Source organism: Manihot esculenta, chromosome 11 (genome assembly GCF_001659605.2).
Source record: "Manihot esculenta cultivar AM560-2 chromosome 11, M.esculenta_v8, whole genome shotgun sequence".
In the NCBI taxonomy this organism is placed as follows: Eukaryota; Viridiplantae; Streptophyta; class Magnoliopsida; order Malpighiales; family Euphorbiaceae; genus Manihot; species Manihot esculenta.
The window spans coordinates 9,815,193-9,838,906 of record NC_035171.2 but is presented as its reverse complement, the minus strand read 5'-3'; the positions used below and the strand labels follow the sequence as shown (position 1 = coordinate 9,838,906).

General features: G+C 40.4%; 1 protein-coding gene across 1 annotated transcript; it reads left to right on the top strand.

Moving 5' to 3' along the window:
* Positions 1 to 12,393: 12,393 nt before the first annotated feature.
* Positions 12,394 to 13,705, top strand: LOC122725012 (cell surface glycoprotein 1-like). Its single transcript, XM_043961419.1, has 2 exons — positions 12,394 to 13,135; positions 13,638 to 13,705. The coding sequence occupies exons 1-2, from the start codon at positions 12,394 to 12,396 to the stop codon at positions 13,703 to 13,705; spliced, it is 810 nt and encodes a 269-aa protein (XP_043817354.1).
* Positions 13,706 to 23,714: the final 10,009 nt, after the last annotated feature.

The window sequence follows — 23,714 nt, the reverse complement described above, 5'->3', positions numbered from 1 at the left end:
GATCATATCAAGATTAAAATATTCTAATTAAATTTTATAATATTAAAAATAAAGTGTAGAAAATAAAAAATTTATTAAAAATTTAAATCGATTAAATCGAATTGAATTAAACCGGATCGATTCGATTCAATTTCTAACCAAAATCAGGTCAGTTTGATTTTTATAAATACTAAAATTGTAATTTTTAATTTATTTAATTCGATTCGATTTTGAACCGAACTGAACCAATTATTTTTTAAATGCTATAACAATATACTCTTTTAATACCATATATTTTATATGCTATTAAATAGTTAAAATATGATAACATATAGTAATGCATATAAACTTCATAATTTATAATTTTTTTATAACACTTTCACATTAATTTAATTATAATATTATTATACATAGTATTATCTAAATTATTTATTATATCATATCTTATATTGATCTCATTTTAATGTTGTTAATTTATATTAGTATTATGTAAAAAATATTATTAAAACCTAATTTTTTTCATCGTTAAATGAATTGCTAAAAACTAATTTAATAGTAAAAAAATAGTGTATAAAATTGAGTAAGCTTAATATAAATATTAATTTAATAGTAAAAAAATAGTGTATATAATTTAAATGTTAATTTATATTAGTATTATGTAAAAAATATTATTAAAACCTAATTTTTTTCATCGTGAAATGAATTGCTAAAAACTAATTTAATAGTAAAAAAAAAATAGTGTATAAAATTGAGTAAGCTTAATATAAAATAGTTATAAAAATACCACAATAATATTCTTGTCAAATATCATATCTCTATGCTAAAAATAAGGTTGCACCAATTTATTTTTTTTCAGGTATGGATCTGCAAAATAATAAAAATATCGGATGGTTTAGTGGATAAAATTTTTGATACTTAAATCAGTTAAGAGATCAAAAGTGCATTTAATGAAAAATAAGATAATAAAATAGATTAGGTACTTTGATATTGTGTGTCGGTAGTTTTATCCTGGTAACATTCAAAATCTATTATTATTTAAGATTGTAGTTTAGAGCGGGTTATAAGATAGTTCATTTGAGCTCTTAAATCATGTGTCTTTTGCTATTGAGCTTTTGGGCTTTACTCTTCTAATGGTCCTTATATCAGTATCATTAGTTCTCCTATATTCCACAAATCTTTAGGTTTGTTAGTCTCCTTTCTTCTCTTCTTTTTCCTTTTTTTTTTGCCTTTATCATTGCGTTGGTATGTTGCTTTTAATGAATAATACATTTGAAAAATGAATAAGTGTTCCCTTATTCTCTTTGTCTATTTTCTATATAAAGTTGTGTGTGGGATTCATTTGCCCTACATCAATCTCTTTCAAGCTCTCTTCTTTCTCTCTAGTATTTCTTTCTAAGAAGTTGATTTCTCATGTTGCTAAAATTTTAGAGTTTTGGTGGTTTTTGCTCAAGGTATTTTACTTGACTTCCTTTATTGTGATTTTTTCTTCATTGTTTTCGAACTTGAGGTTGTGTTGCTCTTGAAGATTTCGGGTTCTCGGTCATCTGAGGAAGACTATGGAGCCTCGAGTTTTTGGCCATTTGAGAGAGACTATCGGGCTTTGGGTTTTCGGCTCCTCAGGTTGGTCAAGTTTTTGGTCATTTGAAGCAGATTATCGAGCTTCAGATTTTCAATCATTTAAAGGAGACTATCAGGCTTTGTGTTTTCAGTTCTGGTGGAAGACTAGTAAGGTTTTCGATCATTTGAAGGAGACTATCGGGCTTCAAATTTTCAGTCATTTGAGGGAAAATTATTGGGTTTGGCTTCGATAGAGGACTGGTTGGATTTTGGGTTTTCAGTTCCAGCAGAGGGCTGGTCAAGTTTCACGTTTTCGGTTATTTGAAAGAGACTATCGGGCTTTGGGTTTTCGGTAATTTAAGGGAGGCTTCTAGTGCTTGAGGTTTTTGGCTACTTGCTAGGTGGAGAGGATTTTTGGGTTTTTCTAAAATATAAATGTAATACCCGGCTAGATTCCAGCATCAGAATCCCTACCTTGCGGCGGAATCTTCGTTGGAATCTAAAATTTCTGAAGATGCCAGAGTCTTCTAGAGAGGTAAAATGTTTCTTCAAAATGATTTTCAGGTTTTTATGGTTTTAAATGGAAAAGAAATGGAGTTTTAAAAAGAATAGGCCAAGGAGGAAAGACCCAGGTTCGGCCGCCGAATATGGGTTAATTTAGGAGGCAAGTTAGGTTGCCGAAGGTGGTTGACTGGCCACCTATAAAAGGCCCTCAGACCGAAAATGGGCGAGTTTTCTCCCCATTCTCGAGCTAAGGTGAGTTCATGTCCTCCTTTGGTTGATTTCATATTCTTTCTTCAAATCCTTCAAATTTTTATGAGTTTCCTTTTGGATTTTGAAGTTTAAAAGCTTAAATCAAGTTTTGGGAGCTTGAAGACCCAAGGAGTTTGTTTTCTCCCATCTCCAAGTTGGGGATCGCACCAACCCTCGATCTTCAAGAGATAAATGTAGATCCTTGCTTTCATTTATGTTTAATAAAGTTTTAAGTAAGTTTTAAGGAAGTTTTAATGTAGATATGCATGTTAGGGTTTATGTGGGTTTTATGCCCAATGTATGTATATGTGATGTTTGTATTGGAGTTTAAGTTAGTTTATGCCCCTTTTTGCATGTGGGAGTATACATGCATGTTTGGGGGAGAGCATGTGAGGTTTTGGGTTGCTTGGAGGTTGGTTTTGCTTGTGACGGATTCGGACCTGCTGTTCGGAGGGAACCAGGTTCGGCCGCCGAAGGTGGGTTCGGCTGCCGAACCTGCAAGGAAGGCAGCTTTGGCCGCCTAACGTGCCCCCGAAGCCCAGGACTTTCGGATCTGTGAGAGGCTTCGGCCGCCGAACCTGCCGCCGAAGGTGCCAGACTTTCGGCTCTGGAAGGACTTTCGGCCGCCGAACCTGCATGGCTTTCGGCTCTAGAAGGGACATTCGGCAGCCGAAGGTGCCGCCGAAAGTGCCCTGTCCAGCCCTTTCATGGTTGTTTTCTATGGATGTTTTGAGGGTGTTTTTGGGGGGTTTTTGGGGGGTTGTTTATGAGTTGTTTAGAGTGTGTTTGGCACCTCATTCGAGTCCACCTGTGTAGGATCGGACCCGAGGGACCGAGGAGGCCAGCAGTGTTAGCTGTTGCAGAGTTAGTCCAGCGTCTGCCAGAGGTGAGTAGAACTAACTCAAATATTTTTAGCATGTTTCACGCATCATGAATACCATGTATATGTATTAGGCTGTTGCATTAGATTTCACGAAGATGTTGCATTGTATAATTTATTGTTGATGTGGATGGACCAAGGCGACCCCAATAGCCCTAGCTATGATATATTAATGAAGTCCTAAGGAGCCCCACCGAGGGCCGAGCATAATGAAGTCCTGAGGAGCCCGAAGGGCTGGGCAATAATGAAGTCCTGAGGAGCCCGAAGGGCCGGGCACTATGATATGTTACAGAAGTCCTGAGGAGCTCCTTTGAGGGCCGGACACCATGATATGTTACAGACAGAGGGAGTTTTGGTGGTCATGTCTATCTGTGATGTGAAATGTTTGTGCTGTGACGCATTCCATGAAAGCATGATTTATTATTATTTTTCTGTTCTGCTCACTGGGCTTTTTAGCTCACCCCTTTCCCCTAACCCCCAGGTTTGCAGGTCAGAGGTAGTCCAGGAAGATGTCAAGGGTAAATGTTATGCTTATGTAATAGATTAGTGTTTTAGTGTGGACATGTATTGTAAAATTGATGTAATGTATTGCAAGATAATGTAATGAAATGTAACGTAAAGTTGAGTTATGTTTATGGATTAGTATTGTGCTTGGCCCTAAGGTCTGGTTAATCCCTTTTTGTACATGATGTATGTTATGTTTTTATTGTTGAGATGTGAACCAGGCTTGATATATGTAATGTTGACCCAGCGAGAGCATTTGATGAGGGCTCTAGCATGGGGGTTTATATGTTTACAGTTATGTAGCATACGAATCAAGCTTGGTATATGGAAGGTTTTAAAGTTTTTATGTTTATGTTTTGATCATGTATGAGATTTGACCAGGTAATAGGAGGTATGTTAGGCTTGCTACGGGTCCCGGCGGCCTTAAGCCGATCTGGATCCTAGCGCCGGTAGCGGTCCGGTTTTCGGGTCGTTACAGAGTGGTATCAGAGCCCTAGGTTCATATGGTCGGACCTAGAGTGTGTTGGGCTCATAGATGTCATAGAAGGGCAAGCACAATAGGCAAAATCATGTCCACTAGGATAGGATGTAGAGTCCTGTCTTGAATAATGATGTGAAATGCTATGATTTTATGCATGTGCATTAATGTTATGCTATGTATGTGATGCAGGTTCATGTGTTTCCACATGAACCGTATGATGCTAATGCTTGTTTGTATGCTTGTGTGTTGTTCTTCAGAGGAGCTAGGATGCGTGGCACTCGTCGATCTGTGGAATCGACTGGAGTTCCGTCTGAGAGGGAAGGTATGGACACCTTTTCCCCTGCTCTGCCAAGAGCGCAGTCGTGTAGAGTCGGCAGATGGGGAGCATCAAGGGACCCTGGAAGGTCTTTTGATGTAAGCAGAGAAGGAATGGATCTAAGAAGAATGTTATCTGATGCGAGAGAAGTAGAGATGGATGTTCAGAGGAGAGATGTAGGTCTAGATGTAAGCATGATTGAAGAAGGCATGGGAGAGTGATCAAGCATAATTTAGTCACATTTTTATCATAATTATTATTGCTTATTTACACATTTTTTAGATTAATTTATGATTTTTATCTTGTTTTTACAGAAAAGGAAGAAATTGGAAAATGGGAGAAAAAGTGCAGAAAAATTACAAAAGGATGATTTGCCCAGTGATTTGCCCAAAAATCTGCTCCAATCACTGCCCAGATCAAGTCAAAGCAGAAACCCGGAGGCAACAGATAGCAGTGATATGGGCAGTGATTTGCCCAAGAAACTCGAAGATCACTGGTCAAATCACTCGCAAAGACACAGAAGACTGACTCACAGAGAAGCGATATGGGCAGTGATTTGCCCAATCACTTGAAGAAACTGGTCAAAGCACCGGGCAAATCACTTTGACAGCAGAAAATTACAGCAGAGCGGGAAAATTGGCAGCAAACAGAAATTCGAATTTTCAGAAGTCCAAATCCAATCCAATCACTTCCAACACAAATCCAAGAGCCACGAAAGAGCTTCTCATCCAAGGAAATCCAATTGCAATTAAATTCAACATCAAAAGAGGAGTCCAACACCAAATCAAAGAGGGATTTCAAAACCCTAGATGAGAGAATTCTTCAGCTATAAAAGGAGGACTTCCAAACCAGCAAATCATCTTCTGATCAGCATTGGAGCTTCCTCTTCCCCTCGCCAGAAATTCTGCAGCTCTTCCCTTTTCTTTTCTTTTTCATCTTTTGTGTATTTAGTCCACCATGAGTGGCTAATTTCCTTATTTTCTAGTTGAAGTTGGTGAATTTTAGATTTTGTGATGAATTGAGAGATTTAATACTCCATTGTTGAACTCTTGTTTATTTCAATATTTATGCAATCTGATCTTTTCCATAATTATTACTTTGCTTTTAGAATCAATAAGGGCCCATTGCTTTTAAATTGCTTAAGTGATAAATTGTTTGAATGATTTAGGTCCGTAATTGCTTAAATTGTTTAAACTCACATTTAATCAAGTTGCATGATCTAAACTTGACCACGCGGTTGGCAAGGTTAGAATTATGTTTCTCTAAGTCTTAATGCAGTTAACAGTTGTTCGATGCTATAATGCCCCAAGGACGTTCCTTGGCAACTTGTTAACTAGTGTTTGATTAGCGAACGTTTCCTAATCAAACTAGAACTAAGGAGGAATTTGGATTGTGAGAAGCGTCTTCCACATCCAAAACTAATTTATTGGAATAAATAGGAGTGTTAAAAAATCAATGATCAATTCTAAACAATCTGAAATAAGATCCATACTTCAACTAGAAGCTTTTCTCTTATTGATTTACTCATCTTTAAACTATTGCTTTCTTTTGCTATTTAGTTTTAATTCATCAACTCAAACCCCCCTCTTTTAATTATTCGTTATTTACTCATCTTGGTTATTATTAGGAAGATCTTTAGTGTCAATTCCCTGTAGTTCGACCCTATTGCCACTATCTACAAGTTTATTGTTGATTGTTTAATAGGTTTATTTTTGACGGCTTCGACAACCGCCTATCAAAAATTAGCGCCGTTGCCGGGGAATTGATAAAAACTAACGTATTTTCTCTTTATGACCAGGTCTGGCCGTAAAGACACTCTTCTTTACGACCCTGAGATTGAAAAAACTGCCAAGCACTTAAGAAAGCAAGCAAATTTGAGGAACCAAGCCTCAAAAGCGTCTTCATCAGCAACACCATCTCACAGAGCTGTTGCTACACCTGCTGATTTTTCTGCACCAGCTGAAGCACTTGCTGTCACATCTGCCCCTGCTGCAGAAATTTTTGCACCAGCAGACTCGCCTACAGCCACTACTGCATTTGAACCTGATACCCGATTCCAGGTTATGGCAGAAAATCCAGCTATGGCAGCACCACCTGCTGCACCTGTAGAAGCTGAAAATCAAGCTAGAAACTTGCTTGTCCAAGTACCTCAGCCACGGGAAAGAACTCTCGGAGAGCTAGATGAACCAGAAGGAGACCAAGCACCCTTATGCATTGAGTATCCCCCATTGACAGCACCTTTTGAGCTTAAGACAGGTCTGATCCATCTCCTTCCCAAATTCAGAGGCTTAGAAAATGAAGATCCTCACAAGCATTTGAAGGCATTCCATGTGGTGTGCTCCACCTTGAGACCCCAAGGTATTCCAGAAGAGGATATCAAACTTAGAGCCTTCCCTTTTTCCCTTGACGACTATGCCAAGGAATGGCTATTTTACTTACCACCCGGATCCATCACATCATGGACTGATATGGTGAGAGCATTCTTGAGAAAATTCTTCCCAACCTCAAAAGCCATAGGCATCCGTCGAGAAATAAGTGGCATAAGGCAAAAGCACTCTGAAGACTTGTATGAATACTGGGAAAGGTTCAAAAGGTTGTGCACAAGCTGCCCTCAACATGATATTTCTGACAAATCTCTCATTCACTACTTCTATGGAGGTTTGCTACCCTCAGAAAGAAAATTTATTGACGCAGCCTGTGGAGGATCAATTGAGAAAAAATCAGCTCGAGAGATGAGAGACTTAATTTCCACCATGGCTGCAGCTTCTCAGCAATTTGGAGATCAAGAGCAGCCATCAAGAAGAGTGAATGAGGTGAGTACATCTGATTTGGCATCCCAAATTTCTGATCTCACCAATGCTGTCCGTAGCCTTGTTGTGGGTCAAACCCAACAAGTTCAGCAAATTCAGCAACCCAAGCCATGTGGAATATGTGCCAACAACCACCCAACTGATCTATGTCCTTCCCTTCAAGAGGAGGACCAGCAAGTCAATGCTATTGGAGGCTTTAATGGGCAAAGAAGGTATGATCCCTATGCAAATACTTATAATCCAGGTTGGAGGGACCATCCAAATTTCAGTTATGCAAGGGGACAGCAATATCCAAGCCACCAGCAAAGAAACCAAGCTCAAGCTGCACCTCAGAATTCTAATGCATCTCTTGAAGAGATTGTGAAAAATTTGGCAAATTCTGTGCAGAATCTTGAGAAACAAATGGGGCAAATGGCTTCATCCTTGAACAAAATTGAATCACAAGGAAAGCTACCTTCCCAAACTGAGATAAATCCAAGACAAAATGCTAGTGCCATCACATTGAGGAGTGGAAAGGAGTTGCAAGACAATAGGGCTGAAAAATTGCAAAAACAGACCATGGAAGAAATTCTGCCAGAAAGTGATCAGGGCAGTGATTTGCCCAGTTCCCTGATAGGAACTGACCCGATCGCTGGGCAAACTGAGCTGCCCAGCAGTGATTTGCCCAATTCTCCAGGGAAGGCAGAAAGTGATCTGCCCAAATCAACAGACCAAGCAGAATCAAGTCAAAGGCAGAAACAGCAACCTATGGAGAAATTCAAGGTACCACCTCCCTTCCCAAAGAGGTTTGCAAGGTCCCAAAAGGAGAAAGAGGAAAAAGAGATATTGGAGACACTTCGCAAAGTGGAAATTAACATTCCCCTACTTGATGCTGTGAAGCAAATTCCAAGGTATGCCAAATTCCTCAAAGAGCTATGCACCAACCGAAGGAAACTTGCTGAACGTGAAAAGGTAAGTGTGGGGGAGTGTGTTTCAGCTGTCATCCAAAGAAAACTACCAGTCAAATGCAAGGATAGAGGAATGTTTGCAGTCTCATGCAAAATAGGCAATGTGGGAATAAAGAAGGCCATGTGTGACCTTGGAGCTTCAATCAATGTCATGCCTTTGTCTATTTTTAACTTGTTGAATGCAGGTACACTCAAGGGCACCAGCATTGTGATCCAATTAGCTGACCGATCCATTGTCTATCCCAAAGGAGTGCTAGAAGATGTGTTGGTGCAAGTGGACCAATTAGTCTTTCCAGCAGATTTTTATGTTATTGACATGGAGGAAGACAAGAGCAATACCACCTCTGATATCTTACTTGGAAGACCATTCTTGAGCACAGCAAGAACAAAAATTGATGTGCATGATGGCACATTGACTATGGAGTTTGAAGGGGAAGTTATCAAATTTAATGTTTATGATGCTATGAAATTCCCCAATGATGTTTCTCCTGTTTATGGCCTTGATATTATTGATAATTTCAGTCAAGAAGTTTTTGATTTTGATCAGGAAAACTTACTTTATGAAGGTCTTTGCAGGAGAGAAGAAGTGGACAGCAACATCTTTGAAGCAGACAAAACAGTAGACTGCTGTAACTTGCTGGGTATGGGTGATTTGCCCAGTGATTTGCCCAGTACATCAGAAAATCTGCTCAAATCACAGCTCAAATCAGACAGTATGCAGACAGTAAACCAGCAGACAGAAAATGCACCAGATCTGAAACCCTTGCCTAGCCACCTCAAATATGCCTACTTGGGAGCTGGAAATACACTTCCAGTAATTATTTCCAACCAGCTCAGCCAAGAAGAAGAGGAAAAGCTCCTGGATGTCTTGAGGAAACACAAAAAAGCAATTGGGTGGACATTGGAAGACATAAAGGGTATCTCACCCTCAATGTGCATGCATCGGATACTTATGGAGGATGAGTGCAAACCTGTTCGTGAGGCACAAAGAAGGCTGAATCCACCTATGATGGAGGTTGTAAAGAAGGAGATTGTGAAGCTCCTAGACATTGGGGTAATCTACCCCATTTCTGACAGTAAATGGGTGAGTCCCATCCATGTGGTACCAAAGAAGACCGGGATTACCATTGTCCCTAATTCTGAAGGAGAGCTAGTACCCACTTGTGTACAAAATGGGTGGAGAGTTTGCATGGACTACAGGAAGCTCAACACAGCCACAAGGAAGGACCACTTTCCCTTGCCATTTATGGATCAAATGCTTGAAAGACTTGCTGGAAAAAGTCATTACTGCCTCCTAGATGGATATTCGGGGTTTTATCAAATCCCCGTTGCACCTGAAGACCAAGAGAAGACCACTTTCACATGCCCATTTGGCACATTCGCATTTAGGAGGATGCCCTTCGGTCTTTGCAATGCACCAGCCACCTTCCAAAGGTGCATGATGAGCATTTTTTCTAACTATGTGGAGAAGATCATTGAAGTCTTCATGGATGACTTTACGGTATATGGCAACTCATTCCATGAATGCCTAACCAACTTGGAGAAGATACTTCAAAGGTGTTTGGAGACAAACTTGGTTCTCAACTATGAGAAGTGCCACTTCATGGTCAGCCATGGCTTAATCTTAGGCCATATTGTTTCAGCAAAAGGGATTGAGGTAGACAAAGCCAAAGTTGACACCATCAAAAATCTACCCTACCCAACCAGCATTAGGGAGATTCGATCATTCCTTGGACATGCTGGTTTTTACAGGAGGTTTATCAAGGATTTTTCTAAAATAACTCAGCCTCTTTGCAGATTGTTACAGCAGGATGTACCCTTCAACTTTGATGACAGCTGCAAATCAGCCTTTGATTTGATCAAATCACTTCTAATTTCTGCCCCAGTCATCCAGCCACCTGATTGGACCCTTCCATTTGAGATCATGTGTGATGCCAGCAACTTTGCTGTAGGTGCGGTATTGGGACAGCGTGTAGGTAACTCTCCTCATGTCATTCACTATGCCTCACGCACCCTAGATGCTGCACAATGCAATTATTCCACCACAGAGAAAGAGTTGTTGGCTGTTGTGTTTGCATTGGAGAAGTTTAGACCCTATCTACTTGGTACAAAGGTGATTATATACTCAGATCATGCTGCACTAAGGTATTTAATCAAGAAAAAGGAATCCAAACCTAGGCTGGTGAGATGGATATTGCTGTTACAAGAGTTTGACTTGGAGATCCGTGACAAGAAAGGCAAGGAGAACCTTGTGGCGGATCACCTCAGTAGAATTCTGACCGAGATGGAGACATGCCCCATCAATGAGACCTTCCCTGATGAGCACCTCTTTGCTGTCCAAGAAGAGGAACCATGGTATGCTGATATTGTTAATTTCCTTGCCATAGGTGATTTGCCTACTGATTTGCCCAAACACATAAGAGACAAGATCAAGAAAGAGGCAAAGTATTATGTGTGGGATGAGCCTTACCTATGGAAGCATTGTGCAGACCAAGTCATAAGGAGATGCATCCCAAATCATGAAATCACTTCTGTTCTAACTTTCTGCCACTCTTACAGCTGTGGAGGTCACTTTGGGCCACGCAAGACAGCCTTGAAAGTCCTTGAAAGTGGGTTATTTTGGCCTAACTTATTTAGAGATGCTTATTTATTTTGTAGGTCATGTGCAAGGTGCCAACAAACAGGAAACCTTGGCAAAAGAAGTGAAATGCCACAAGCACCCATTATGGTGTGTGAAATCTTTGACATATGGGGCATTGACTTCATGGGACCATTCCCACCTTCCTTTGGCAACACCTACATACTACTTGCTGTGGATTATGTGTCCAAGTGGATTGAGGCAAAAGCAACAAGAGCTGATGATGCAAAAACAGTGGGTGATTTTGTAAAATCCCACATTTTCTCAAGATTTGGACTGCCCAAAGCCATAATCAGTGACCGAGGCACCCATTTTTGCAACAAGGTAGTAGAAACTCTCCTCAAGAAGCACCATGTCATCCATAGAACATCTACTGCCTATCATCCTCAAACAAATGGGCTGACTGAAGTATCAAATAGGGAGATCAAGTCCATCTTGGAGAAAACGGTCTGCCCAAATCGCAAGGACTGGAGTACACGCCTCAATGATGCCTTATGGGCATATAGGACAGCATATAAAACCCCAATTGGGATGTCTCCATATAGGCTGATTTATGGGAAAGCCTACCATCTACCGGTGGAACTTGAACATAAAGCCTATTGGGCTGTGAAGAGCTGTAATCTTGATGAAAAAGAGGCTGGAGTTCACAGAAAATTACAGATTCAAGAGCTTGAGGAGATTAGGCGTGATGCATATGAAGCTTCATGGGATTATAAAGCAAGGACCAAAGCCTTCCATGACAAGAACATCTCCAGAAAACACTTCCAGGTTGGTGATAAGGTTTTGCTCTTTGATTCCAGGTTCAAATTATTCCCTGGAAAGCTTCGGTCTAGGTGGATTGGGCCATTTTTGGTTGAGCATGTTTATCCACACGGAGCTGTCGACATTAGGAGCCCACAAACAAGCAAAGTTTTCAAAGTTAATGGGCATCGTTTGAAGAGATTCTATGAAGGTTTTACTGTCCATGTTGTGGAGGAGGTTCCCTTGGATCCCCCTTCCCAAGACTGCTGAGCAAGACACTGAAGTCCAGCCCAAGACAGAAAACAGGGCGCTACTGGGAGGCAGCCCAGAGGCAGTGATTTGCCCAGTGATTTGCCCACTGCTTGCCCAAATCGCCGGGCAAATCGACTGAATGTACCATAGTCACAAGCGATCGGGGCAGTGATTTGCCCAATTGCCCAGATAATTTGACCAAGATCACCGGTCCAATCGCAAAATCAAGCATCAGCAGAAAAGGGCGTCAACAGTACCAGCCCAGCAACTACAAAGGAGAAGCGATTTGGCCAAGTGATTTGCCCACTGCTTACCCAAATCACTGGTCAAATCACACTGTCAAGAATCCAGAGGGCCAGCAATAAATGATTAGGGCAGATCACATACCCTAATTACTTTAAGTAGTCTTTTCTTTTATTTTTAATTCTTACGCTAAACTACTGTTTTTATCTCTTCTACTCCTTCAAGCTTTCTCTTCTCCGACCACCGCCCACCCACCGGCGAACCCAAGACCACCATGGTTCGGATCAAGATGATGGCCAAAGGCGGACCATTCATGTGGAAGAAACTAGGGTTACCGAAACCCATCCCCTCCGACAGTGATGACGATGCAGAGGAAAACCCTCCACCAGCCACCACCAGCACCGAGACACCACCGGCCACAAGCACAGCAACAGGACGTACCCACTCACCGGTCGCCCAGACATATCGCCGGCAAAAGAAACGGCAAAGAACTCCGCCACCACCATCCGCAATAGCCCCGACGGCAAACCCTGCGGGCGAAATACTACCTGAGGCCACCCCTCCCTCCGGCTACAGCCACAAACGGCTAAGAACACAGTCGCCACCAAGATCAGAGCTAGAACCCACCATTGCCATACATCCCGCAGGACTCAAAGAAAGTGGTATGCCCACTGATTCCACCAGCGCTGTGCCCAGTGATGCGCCCACAGACTTGCCAAGTGCTATGGCCAGCGATGTGCCAAGCGATTTGCCCACTGCTCCCACCACTGATGAGCCCACGGATGTGCCCACTGATGCGCCTACTGATTTCACCAGCGCTATGCCCAGCGATGTGCCCACCGATGCGCCCATGGACTTACCAAGTGATGTGCCTAGCGATGTGCCCACAGACACACTCAGTGATATGCCCAGCAATTTGCCCAGCGATTTGCCCAGGCCAACACACCCAGATCACATCGTCAAAGCACTGACGTTCAACAAAATTTCTGAACGCACCAGGCTGCTTAAAATCTCATCCTTACCATATCACCCAGGTAAGTATATCCACCATGCCACCCTCAGAGCACTGAGACTCCATTCCCAGGTACGTTCTCTAATTTCTGCTATTGGCTGGGACACTTTCTTCATCCTGCGCATGCCCTCTTTCCTTGAACTCACACAGGAGTTCTTCACCACATTCTATTTTGATAAACCTGCCATGCACAACATACACACACCTGGCACTATTGGATTTAGGTTATTGGGGAAGCGATTTCGCTTATCCCTGCAGGAATTCGGCATAGCCATGGGCTGTGAATGCCCTCAGTCCACCTGGGACTTCCCTGCTGAGTTTGATCCAAGCTCTGTGTACTTGGAATTAAGTGACAATCCACCAGACTCCTACTCACCAACAAGGTCCAAGGACCTTTACCTCAAGAACCCCAGCCTGAAATACCTCCACAGATTCCTGGCTTACACATTTTCTGGGAGGAAGGATGCCTCCAACATCCTGACCAGAACTGAGTTATATATTCTTTGGTGTATGCACACACATAGGAAAATACATCTGGGATACTGGGTTGCCACCCAACTATCTAGCATCATTCAGTATAACAGGCCACTGATTTTTTGCCCCTTGATCACTGCCATTGCAGTGAATCTCAAATTATTGCACCCAGCATATACTGACCTTTCCCCCACCCCCAAAACAACCCCCTTGGACCTACGCACATTGGATGATATGGGGTTGCTTTGTAAGGTGGGGGATGTTTTTTCCATTGCACCTGCAGGTCCAGTAACGCCACGCCATGAGCGTGTTTTCAGAAGGAAGAGAGCCACCATAAGCATCACCACACAGCAGCCAACCACTACAGCAGCCCCTGCAGATGAGACAACACAAGCAATAGGGCAGGAACCAGAAAATGAGACACCTCCAGCAGCCCCCCAGCAGGATGCTCCTCAGCCACTTGAAGACGAAGCCCCCAACCAGACAGTAGAGGCTCGTCTCAGAAGGATTGAAGATCGAATGCAAAGGATGGAGCACTTGTTGGACCTGCTGGTGGACCATTTTCTGCCCCAACACCGTGATAGATAGCAATTTGCCCAGTGATTTGCCCAGTACTTGCTCAAGTCACTGGTCAAATCACTCACTGGCCAGGGAGTACCTTTCCCTTTTCTCCTTCATTTTTCTATATGTTTATTCACACATTGAGGACAATATGTGGGATAGGTGTGGGGGTACTGGAGAGTATTTATTCACTGATCACACCATCTTTTTGATTTCTTTTGTTTCTTTTTGTTTCTTTTTGCATTATTTTTTTTACCCCTTTTTGCACACACCAGAATATTTTCACACTCCTAGCACACACACACAGAATTTTGTAGCTAATTGCTTTACTCAACATAGATAACAAGGTTGAAAGAGTACCCTTATCTCATGATCCCATTAATTTGCCACCCCTTTAAGCCTAAATTGAATCATTCACAGTATGTTACCTTCACTTAGAGAGTTTTTCTCTTGAATTGAATCCTTAAATGTGCTAAGGTCAAGGGAAATAAAAATACAAATACATGCAAATACAAAGCTAGTGTAACTCTCTATGAGTTGGTTTGCCCAAACTATCATGAAAAACCAGCACAAAGCACAAATCACAAACTTGTTCCAATGGTCTAAGACTATGAACTGAGCCTAATAGCCACTTGGAGAAGTAACTGACTGAGTAACCGGGGGTGTATCACCCATGTACACAATCGCGTAAAAAGGTTAGTGACTTTTCCAAGCAAATAAGTTTCGATGGTCTAGACTATGAGCAGAGCTAGTAGCCACTTGAACAAGTGACTAACTGAGTAACCGGGGGTGTATCACCCATGTACACAATCGCGTAAAAAGGTTAGTGACTTTTTCAGGCAAGGATAAGAATAAGTGCTGCTGAAAATAAAAAAGAAAATTAACAGGAGAAAAAGAAAAGGGGCAAGTCACTCCTAGGGGTTGCATTAAAACTAACATAAAGTAATAAGCATGATTGTTTCAAAAACCTTTCTCTTGACCATGGTAGGTGAAAGGAAACAAGGAAAGGAGAGGATGACCTTAGTGCATGTACTCTATACTGTGATAATTCAGATTAGGAGTCTAGGGGGGGCTGATTAAGTGGTACTTAGGCTCTAAGGAAAAAGGGGGCTTGATTGGCTAAGTTATTTGTTCCTTGAGGACAAGCAAAAAGCTAGGTGTGGGGGTATTTGATCAAGCATAATTTAGCCACATTTTTATCATAATTATTATTGCTTATTTACACATTTTTTAGATTAATTTATGATTTTTATCTTGTTTTTACAGAAAAGGAAGAAATTGGAAAATGGGAGAAAAAGTGCATAAAAATTACAAAAGGATGATTTGCCCAAAAATCTGCTCCAATCACTGCCCAGATCAAGCCAAAGCAGAAACCCGGAGGCAACAGATAGCAGTGATATGGGCAGTGATTTGCCCAAGAAACTCGAAGATCACTGGTCAAATCACTCGCAAAGACACAGAAGACTGACTCACAGAGAAGCGATATGGGCAGTGATTTGCCCAATCACTTGAAGAAACTGGTCAAAGCACCGGGCAAATCACTTTGACAGCAGAAAATTACAGCAGAGCGGGAAAATTGGCAGCAAACAGAAATTCGAATTTTCAGAAGTCCAAATCCAATCCAATCACTTCCAACACAAATCCAAGAGCCACGAAAGAGCTTCTCATCCAAGGAAATCCAATTGCAATTAAATTCAACATCAAAAGAGGAGTCCAACACCAAATCAAAGAGGGATTTCAAAACCCTAGATGAGAGAATTCTTCAGCTATAAAAGGAGGACTTCCAAACCAGCAAATCATCTTCTGATCAGCATTGGAGCTTCCTCTTCCCCTCGCCAGAAATTCTGCAGCTCTTCCCTTTTCTTTTCTTTTTCATCTTTTGTGTATTTAGTCCACCATGAGTGGCTAATTTCCTTATTTTCTAGTTGAAGTTGGTGAATTTCAGATTTTGTGATGAATTGGGAGATTTAATACTCCATTGTTGAACTCTTGTTTATTTCAATATTTATGCAATCTGATCTTTTCCATAATTATTACTTTGCTTTTAGAATCAATAAGGGCCCATTGCTTTTAAATTGCTTAAGTGATAAATTGTTTGAATGATTTAGGTCCGTAATTGCTTAAATTGTTTAAACTCACATTTAATCAAGTTGCATGATCTAAACTTGACCACGCGGTTGGCAAGGTTAGAATTAGGTTTCTCTAAGTCTTAATGCAGTTAACAGTTGTTCGATGCTATAATGCCCCAAGGACGTTCCTTGACAACTTGTTAACTAGTGTTTGATTAGCGAACGTTTCCTAATCAAACTAGAACTAAGGAGGAATTTGGATTGTGAGAAGCGTCTTCCACATCCAAAACTAATTTATTGGAATAAATAGGAGTGTTAAAAAATCAATGATCAATTCTAAACAATCTGAAATAAGATCCATACTTCAACTAGAAGCTTTTCTCTTATTGATTTACTCATCTTTAAACTATTGCTTTCTTTTGCTATTTAGTTTTAATTCATCAACTCAAACCCCCCTCTTTTAATTATTCGTTATTTACTCATCTTGGTTATTATTAGGAAGATCTTTAGTGTCAATTCCCTGTGGTTCGACCCTATTGCCACTATCTACAAGTTTATTGTTGATTGTTTAATAGGTTTATTTTTGACGGCTTCGACAACCGCCTATCAGAGAGTCTCAAGAAGACTCTCAGACTCAGGATTCCAGAATATCGGGTTCAGGAGGGATTGAACCCTCCACTCTGAGTACAGCTGCCACGAGAAGTAAGAAGTGGGGTAGAACCCTGAGGGGGAAGAAGAGCAAGTTTTGGAAGAGGTTGAAGTCTAGTCTGGGATTAGGTGGTGGCTCAAGCTCTGGCTCAGGCAGTTCTAGGTGCTTGAGGTGTGGAAGGCCGCACAAGGGAGTCTGTCTGATTGGGACTAATCTATGTTTTAGATGCGGTCAGGAAGGGCACATGGTACGTGAGTGTCCCATAGCGCCCTGGTTGGCACAGTCTCAGCGGGCAACTTCAGGTAGAGCAGCTCAGCCAGCAGCTCCAGCCATGTTGCAGGTTAGTGGTCGAGGCAGAGGAAGAGGGTCAGCCTTTTCTTCTGAAGGTTCCCGTGGAGAAGGTCCGTCAGCTCCAACTCGGATCTTCACCCAGGCTCAGCAGGAGGCAAACACATCGAACACAGTGGTGTCAGGTACGCTCACTTTTGAATGTTCTGATGTGTATGTTTTTGTGAACCCTAGTGTTTCTCTTTCTTTAGTTGCTCTAGGAGCCGTCGAGAGGTTGAGTTGATAACTTCTGAGCTAGAGTGTCCTCTTTGGGTCAGTGGACCCAAGTGTGATCCATCAGTGGCAGAGTCAGTCTGCCGGTTCAGTTTAGTGTCAGTTGAGGGTAGATGCCTTCCACCCGACCTTGAGGTCCTAGACTTGACTGTCTGGACGTCATTCTAGGGATGGATTGGGTTTTTCTACTCGTGGTGCTATCTTGGTCTGCAGGGACAAGGTAGTCAGGTTCAGAGGATAGGATGGGTCAGAGGTATTCTGTTGAGTGGACATAGTAGGGATGCCTAGAGGTTTGATGTCAGCCTGTCAGGCTCGTAGGGTGCGTAGGAGGGGTTGTCAGAGGGTTCTAGCTCTTGTTAAGAGTTTAGCAGTCAGGTCAGGGAACCAGCCTCAGTGTCTGTTGTTGAGAGAGAGTCTGTTGTTGAGAGAGAGTCCTTAGATGTTTTCCCAGACAAGCTGTCAGGTTCACCACCTGTTAGGGAGATAGAGTTTGGACATAGAAGTGATGTCAGGAATCAGGTTCATCTCTACTCTTCTTTACAGGATGGCACCTGCAGAGTTGTAGGAGTTGAAGGAGTAGTTGTAAGAACTTGGTAGACAAGGGTTTTATCCGACCTAGTACCTCACCCCGGATTGCTCCAGTGTTGTTGTGGGAAAAGCAGGATGGATCCTTAAGACCCTGTGTCGACTTCAGGCAGTTGAATAAGGTCACTACCAAGAACAGGTATCCCCTACCTCGAATTTGTGATCTATTGGACCAGTTCGTAGGAGCCGATTGTTTTCCAAGATAGATCTGGAATCCGGGTACTACCTGTTGAGGGTTTGAGAAGAAGTCAGTTTAGTAGAGAAGAAGGGAGAAGAGAAAGGATCAGAGTGCGTAGCGGAAGCTTGTGGAGTTCAGGAGAAGGCTAGGGTATTGCTTATAGTGTCTCCAATAAAGAGGTGATTCGTTATGGGAAGAAGGGTGAACTAGCTCCAAGATATATCAGACCCTTCGGAGTCCTGCAAAGGATTGGGAATGTATCCTATAAGTTAGATTTACCTACTTCCATGGAGAAAATCCATTCGAATTGCCATGTTCCTATGTTATGGAAGTTCGTGTCAGATCCAAGTAAGGTTCTTAAAGGACCAAAGGTGGAGATCTTGGAGGGTCTCACCTATGTTGAGCAGCCAGTGCGGATCATTGACACACAAGTCAGGAAGCTGAGGAACAAGGAATCCTGATGGTGATAGCCCTTGGAATCACCACATAATAGAAAGGTGTGCCTAAGAGACCCGGGAGTTCATACTCCAGCAGTACCGTATCCCTTTGAAGAGGGAGGTTTTTAGGTTTTGCTTGCTTATTTATGTATGCTTGATGCTATGTTTTGAGAATGCCTGTTTGTTTGAACATTCGGGGACGAATGTTCTTAAAGGGGGGAAGAATGTAATACCCGGCTAGATTCCGGCATCGGAATCCCTACCTTCCGGCGGAATCTCCATTGAAATCTAAAATTTTTGAAGATGCCAGAGTCTTCTAGAGGGGTAAAATGTTTCTTCAAAATTATTTTCAGGTTTTTATGGTTTTAAATGGAAAAGAAATGGAGTTTTGAAAAGAATAGGCCAAGGAGGAAGGACCCAGGTTCGGCCACCGAACATGGGGCTGTTTCGGGAGTGCTTTAGGCCTCCGAAGGCTTTGAGGGTAGAAACCAGGTTCGGCCGCCGAACTTCAAGTTTGGCCGCCGAACATGGGTTAGTTTAGGAGGCAAGTTAGGCTGCCGAAGGTGGTTGACTGGCCACCTATAAAAGACCCTCAGACTGAAAATTCTCGAGCTAAGGTGAGTTCATGTCCTCCTTTAGTTGATTTCATGTTCTTTCCTCAAATCCTTCAAGTTTTTATGAGTTTCCTTTTGGGTTTTGAAGTTTTAAAGCTTAAATCAAGTTTTGGGAGCTTGGAGACCCAAGGAGTTTGTTTCCTCCCATCTCCAAGTTAGGGATCGCACCAACCCTCGATCTTCAAGAGGTAAGTGTAGATTTTTGCTTTCATTTATGTTTAATAAAGTTTTAAGTAAGTTATAAGGAAGTTTTAATGCTTGAGTATGGGTAGATATGCATGTTAGGGCTTATGTGGGTTTTATATCCAATGTATGTATATGTGATGTTTGTGTTGGGGTTTAAGTTAGTTTATGCCCCTTTTTGCATGTGGGACTGTGTATGCATGTTTGGGGGAGAGCATGTGAGGTTTTGGGTTGCTTGGAGGTTGGTTTTGCTTGTGACGGATTCGAACCTGCTGTTCGGAGGGAACCAGGTTCGGCCGCCGAAGGTGGGTTCGGCTGCCGAACCTGCATGGAAGGCAGCTTTGGCCGCCTAACGTGCCCCCGAAGCCCAGGACTTTCGGATCTGTGAGAGGCTTCGGCCGCCGAACCTGCCGCCGAAGGTGCCAGACTTTCGGCTCTGGAAGGACTTTCGGCCGCCGAAAGTGCCGCCGAACCTGCATGGCTTTCGGCTCTGGAAGGGACATTCAGCTGCCGAAGGTGCCGCCGAAAGTTTTGAGGGTGTTTTTGGGGGTTTTTGGGGGGTTGTTTATGAGTTGTTTAGAGTGTGTTTGGCACCTCATTCGAGTCCACCTGTGTAGGATCGGACTCGAGGGACCGAGGAGGCCAGCAGTGTTAGCTGTTGCAGAGTTAGTCCAGCGCCTGCCAGAGGTGAGTAGAACTAACTCAAATATTTTTAGCATGTTTCACGCATCATGAATACCATGTATATGTATTAGGCTGTTGCATTAGATTTCACGAAGATGTTGCATTGCATAATTTATTGTTGATGTGGATGGACCAAGGCGACCCCAATAGCCCTAGCTATGATATGTTAATGAAGTCCTGAGGAGCCCCATCGAGGGCCGGGCATAATGAAGTCCTGAGGAGCCCGAAGGGCCGGGCAATAATGAAGTCCTGAGGAGCCCGAAGGGCCGGACACTATGATATGTTACAGAAGTCCTGAGGAGCTCCTTTGAGGGCCGGGCACCATGATATGTTACAGACAGAGGGAGTTTTGGTGGTCATGTCCATCCATGATGTGAAATGTTTGTGCTGTGACGCATTCCATGAAAGCATGATTTATTATTGTTTTTCTGTTCTACTCACTGGGCTTTTTAGCTCACCCATTTCCCCTAACCCCCAGGTTTGCAGGTCAGAGGTAGTCCAGGAAGATGTCAAGGGTAAATGTTATGCTTATGTAATAGATTAGTGTTTTAGTGTGGACATATATTGTAAAATTGATGTAATGTATTGCAAGATAATGTAATGAAATGTAACGTAAAGTTGAGTTATGTTTATGGATTAGTATTGTGCTTGGCCCTAAGGTCTGGTTAATCCCTTTTTGTACATGATGTATGTTATGTTTTTATTGTTGAGATGTGAACCAGACTTGATGTATGTAATGTTGACCCAGCGAGAGCATTTGATGAGGGCTCTAACATGGGGATTTATATGTTTACAGTTATGTAGCATACGAATCAAGCTTGGTATATGGAAGGTTTTAAAGTTTTTATGTTTATGTTTTGATCATGTATGGGATTTGACCAGGTAATAGGAGGTATGTTAGGCTTGCTACGGGTCCCGGCGGCCTTAAGCCGATTTGGATCCTAGCGCCGGTAGTGGTCCGATTTCCGGGTCGTTACAGAGTGGTATCAGAGCCCTAGGTTCATATGGTCGGACCTAGAGTGCGTTGGGCTCATAGATGTCATAGAAGGGCAAGCACAATAGGCAAAATCATGTCCACTAGGATAGGATGTAGAGTCCTGTCTTGAATAATGATGTGAAATGCCATGATTTTATACATGTGCATTAATGTTATGCTATGTATGTGATGCAGGTTCATGTGTTTCCACATGAACCGTATGATGCTAATGCTTGTTTATATGCTTATGATTCAAATTGTCTATCTGAATTGCCTCCACATTTAATCTGTCTACATAGCTTCTGAGGGACTCATAGACCTTTTGGATGGAATACATGTGATGAATCACTGCTTAAAGGCATAAGCTAATTCATTAAAGTCATGAATGGAGTTAGCTGAAAGATTTTTATACCACTTTTGAGCCAATTCAGTGAGAGTGAAAGTCAACACCTTGCACATGACCACTTTTTAAAGTCATCGTCCCACTGCTTCTTTTGAATTATCCTTACAGCATCCATCAATCTTGCCTCTAGATGCCCCCCTTTATGGTTTTTGGTTTTCGTCCCATCGATTTCACGATTTTCTATCATCCTCTCTCATGTATTATCCTTATTCTCCCTAACCTGGATACCCTGGGTCTCTAACAGAATGCTATCTTATTCTCATTTTTTTTAAGAGTTCCGTCAGCGTTCTCAATTTTTTCAAAAGTTGTTCCCGCATCAAAGATTCATCTCCAAGACGCTCTTCCATACTTGTGAGGTTTCTATTGTTACCTACTTTGATAGTACCGTTATTATCCATTATCGCGAAATAAAGGTGAGAAGGTCAGGTATCACCTAAGGAATAAAACTGAGGTAAATAATCACGAAATTTATATTCCTATGAGAAAACTTTCATTCCCACAGACGACAGCAATGATGTTGCATTAACTCTTTCTTCAAGTATATATCTACAAATCGATAAGAATACTAGATGATTTTGTGAGTAAAACTTCTAATGCTTAAATTAGACAAGAGATCCAAAATATATTATGTGAAAGATAAGATAATAAAATAAATTATTTATCTAGAGGATACTCATATATATAGCTTATTGTTAGTCTTATTCTGATAAAATTTAAAAATTGTTATTAAATTTTGGTAAGATAAGAATTTTTTTCTTTATATTTTATTTAGAGTTAATAGTCTGAAATGAATTACATAATAACCCGTTTGAACTCGTAAGTCTTTAATTATTTGATTTTTAAGCTTATTTCTTTCAATGATCTCTATATTAGTATGGCTAACTACTTTTCTTTCTTTAACTTTAATTTTATTAATTTTTAATATTGATCTCGATAAAAATTTAATTGAAAATTTTTCATAATTTTAAATATATTAAGTTTCTAATATTACTGAATTAACATTCCTTTATATCACACTGCAAGAGTTGTATCATAGAATAAGTGTCCCAATGATTTGTCAGCCCCACAACATGTTTTAATTTCCATCATTTAAAAGAAAAAATAATAATAATTAGTCCCTAATTAAAGTTACACATCATAATATTATATTTTTTTTTCTGGATTATTCTTGATAAAAAAAGTTTTTAAAAAATTATTTTTTATTATTTTAATATTTTTATAACTAAATTATATAATATTTTTTAAAAATTATTTTTTCAACGGCAGCCTCACAACCATACCAAACAAACTTATTTTTGAGAGATCGAATATTTTAAATGAAAAATAATTTAGGTATAGAATGCAAAAAGCAATTTGTTGTAAATATTTCAAAATAATTTTAAAAAATTAATTGATATAAAAAATTTAAATATTTACATATTTTAATAATTTTATTTAATTCTTTAAATGTAGACTCAATAACCTAATTTTTAAAAATTGATTTAAAATTTTATTCAAATTTAAAATTTAATTAAAGTACAGATAAATCCACATTTCAATTCAATTGACATCTTATTATTCTTTATTATTTTTCCAAAGAAGCAGATTTTTTATCCTGTTTTTTTAAAAAAGTCTGTGTGATGTGTAATTCGGAAAAAGTCAATTATAATTATATGTACGATTATGAAAAAGTCAATTAAAATTTTTTTTGTCATCTCGTATTTTAAAATAAATAATTTAAATGAATTTTTAAAAATAATCTGTAATTATTTTTAAGTTAAATGAAATTCTCACTTTAAATAAAAATAATAAAAAAATTAATTGAATTAAATGTTTTTAAAATTATTAATTCTAAATAAAAAAATTAGAGATTTTGATCTCTATTATAACAATTTTTTACATTTTTATTAATTTATTTTAATATTTCATGACAATAATTAAAGATAGAGAAAATTCTTCTCTCCATAAATTATAGAAGACGACGTTCAAGTGTATGGTTTTTTTGAGGAAAAGGACATCTCCATAGTTATTATCATGATTTTTATTAATTTTTAATGGGATAAGAAATGTCAATCGTTTTATTTGAAATTCTATTTATTTAGAAAATATTTTATAAATTTTAATTCATTAATTATATTAAAAATTAATTATTTACGGATAAAATTATTTCTTGTTAAAATTGAAAAAAAAAAAAAAGAATATGCTTTAAAATAAATAAATAAATAAAGCAAAATCTTTTGCGGTGCCT

Bases quoted from the DNA above. Each gene is read 5' to 3' on its own strand.
- LOC122725012 (XM_043961419.1), top strand. From the start codon at position 12,394: ATGGCCAAAGGCGGACCATTCATGTGGAAGAAACTAGGGTTACCGAAA. The intron at 13,136-13,637 runs GTAAGTATATCC...GCACACACATAG, and splicing joins ATCCTTACCATATCACCCAG to GAAAATACATCTGGGATACT.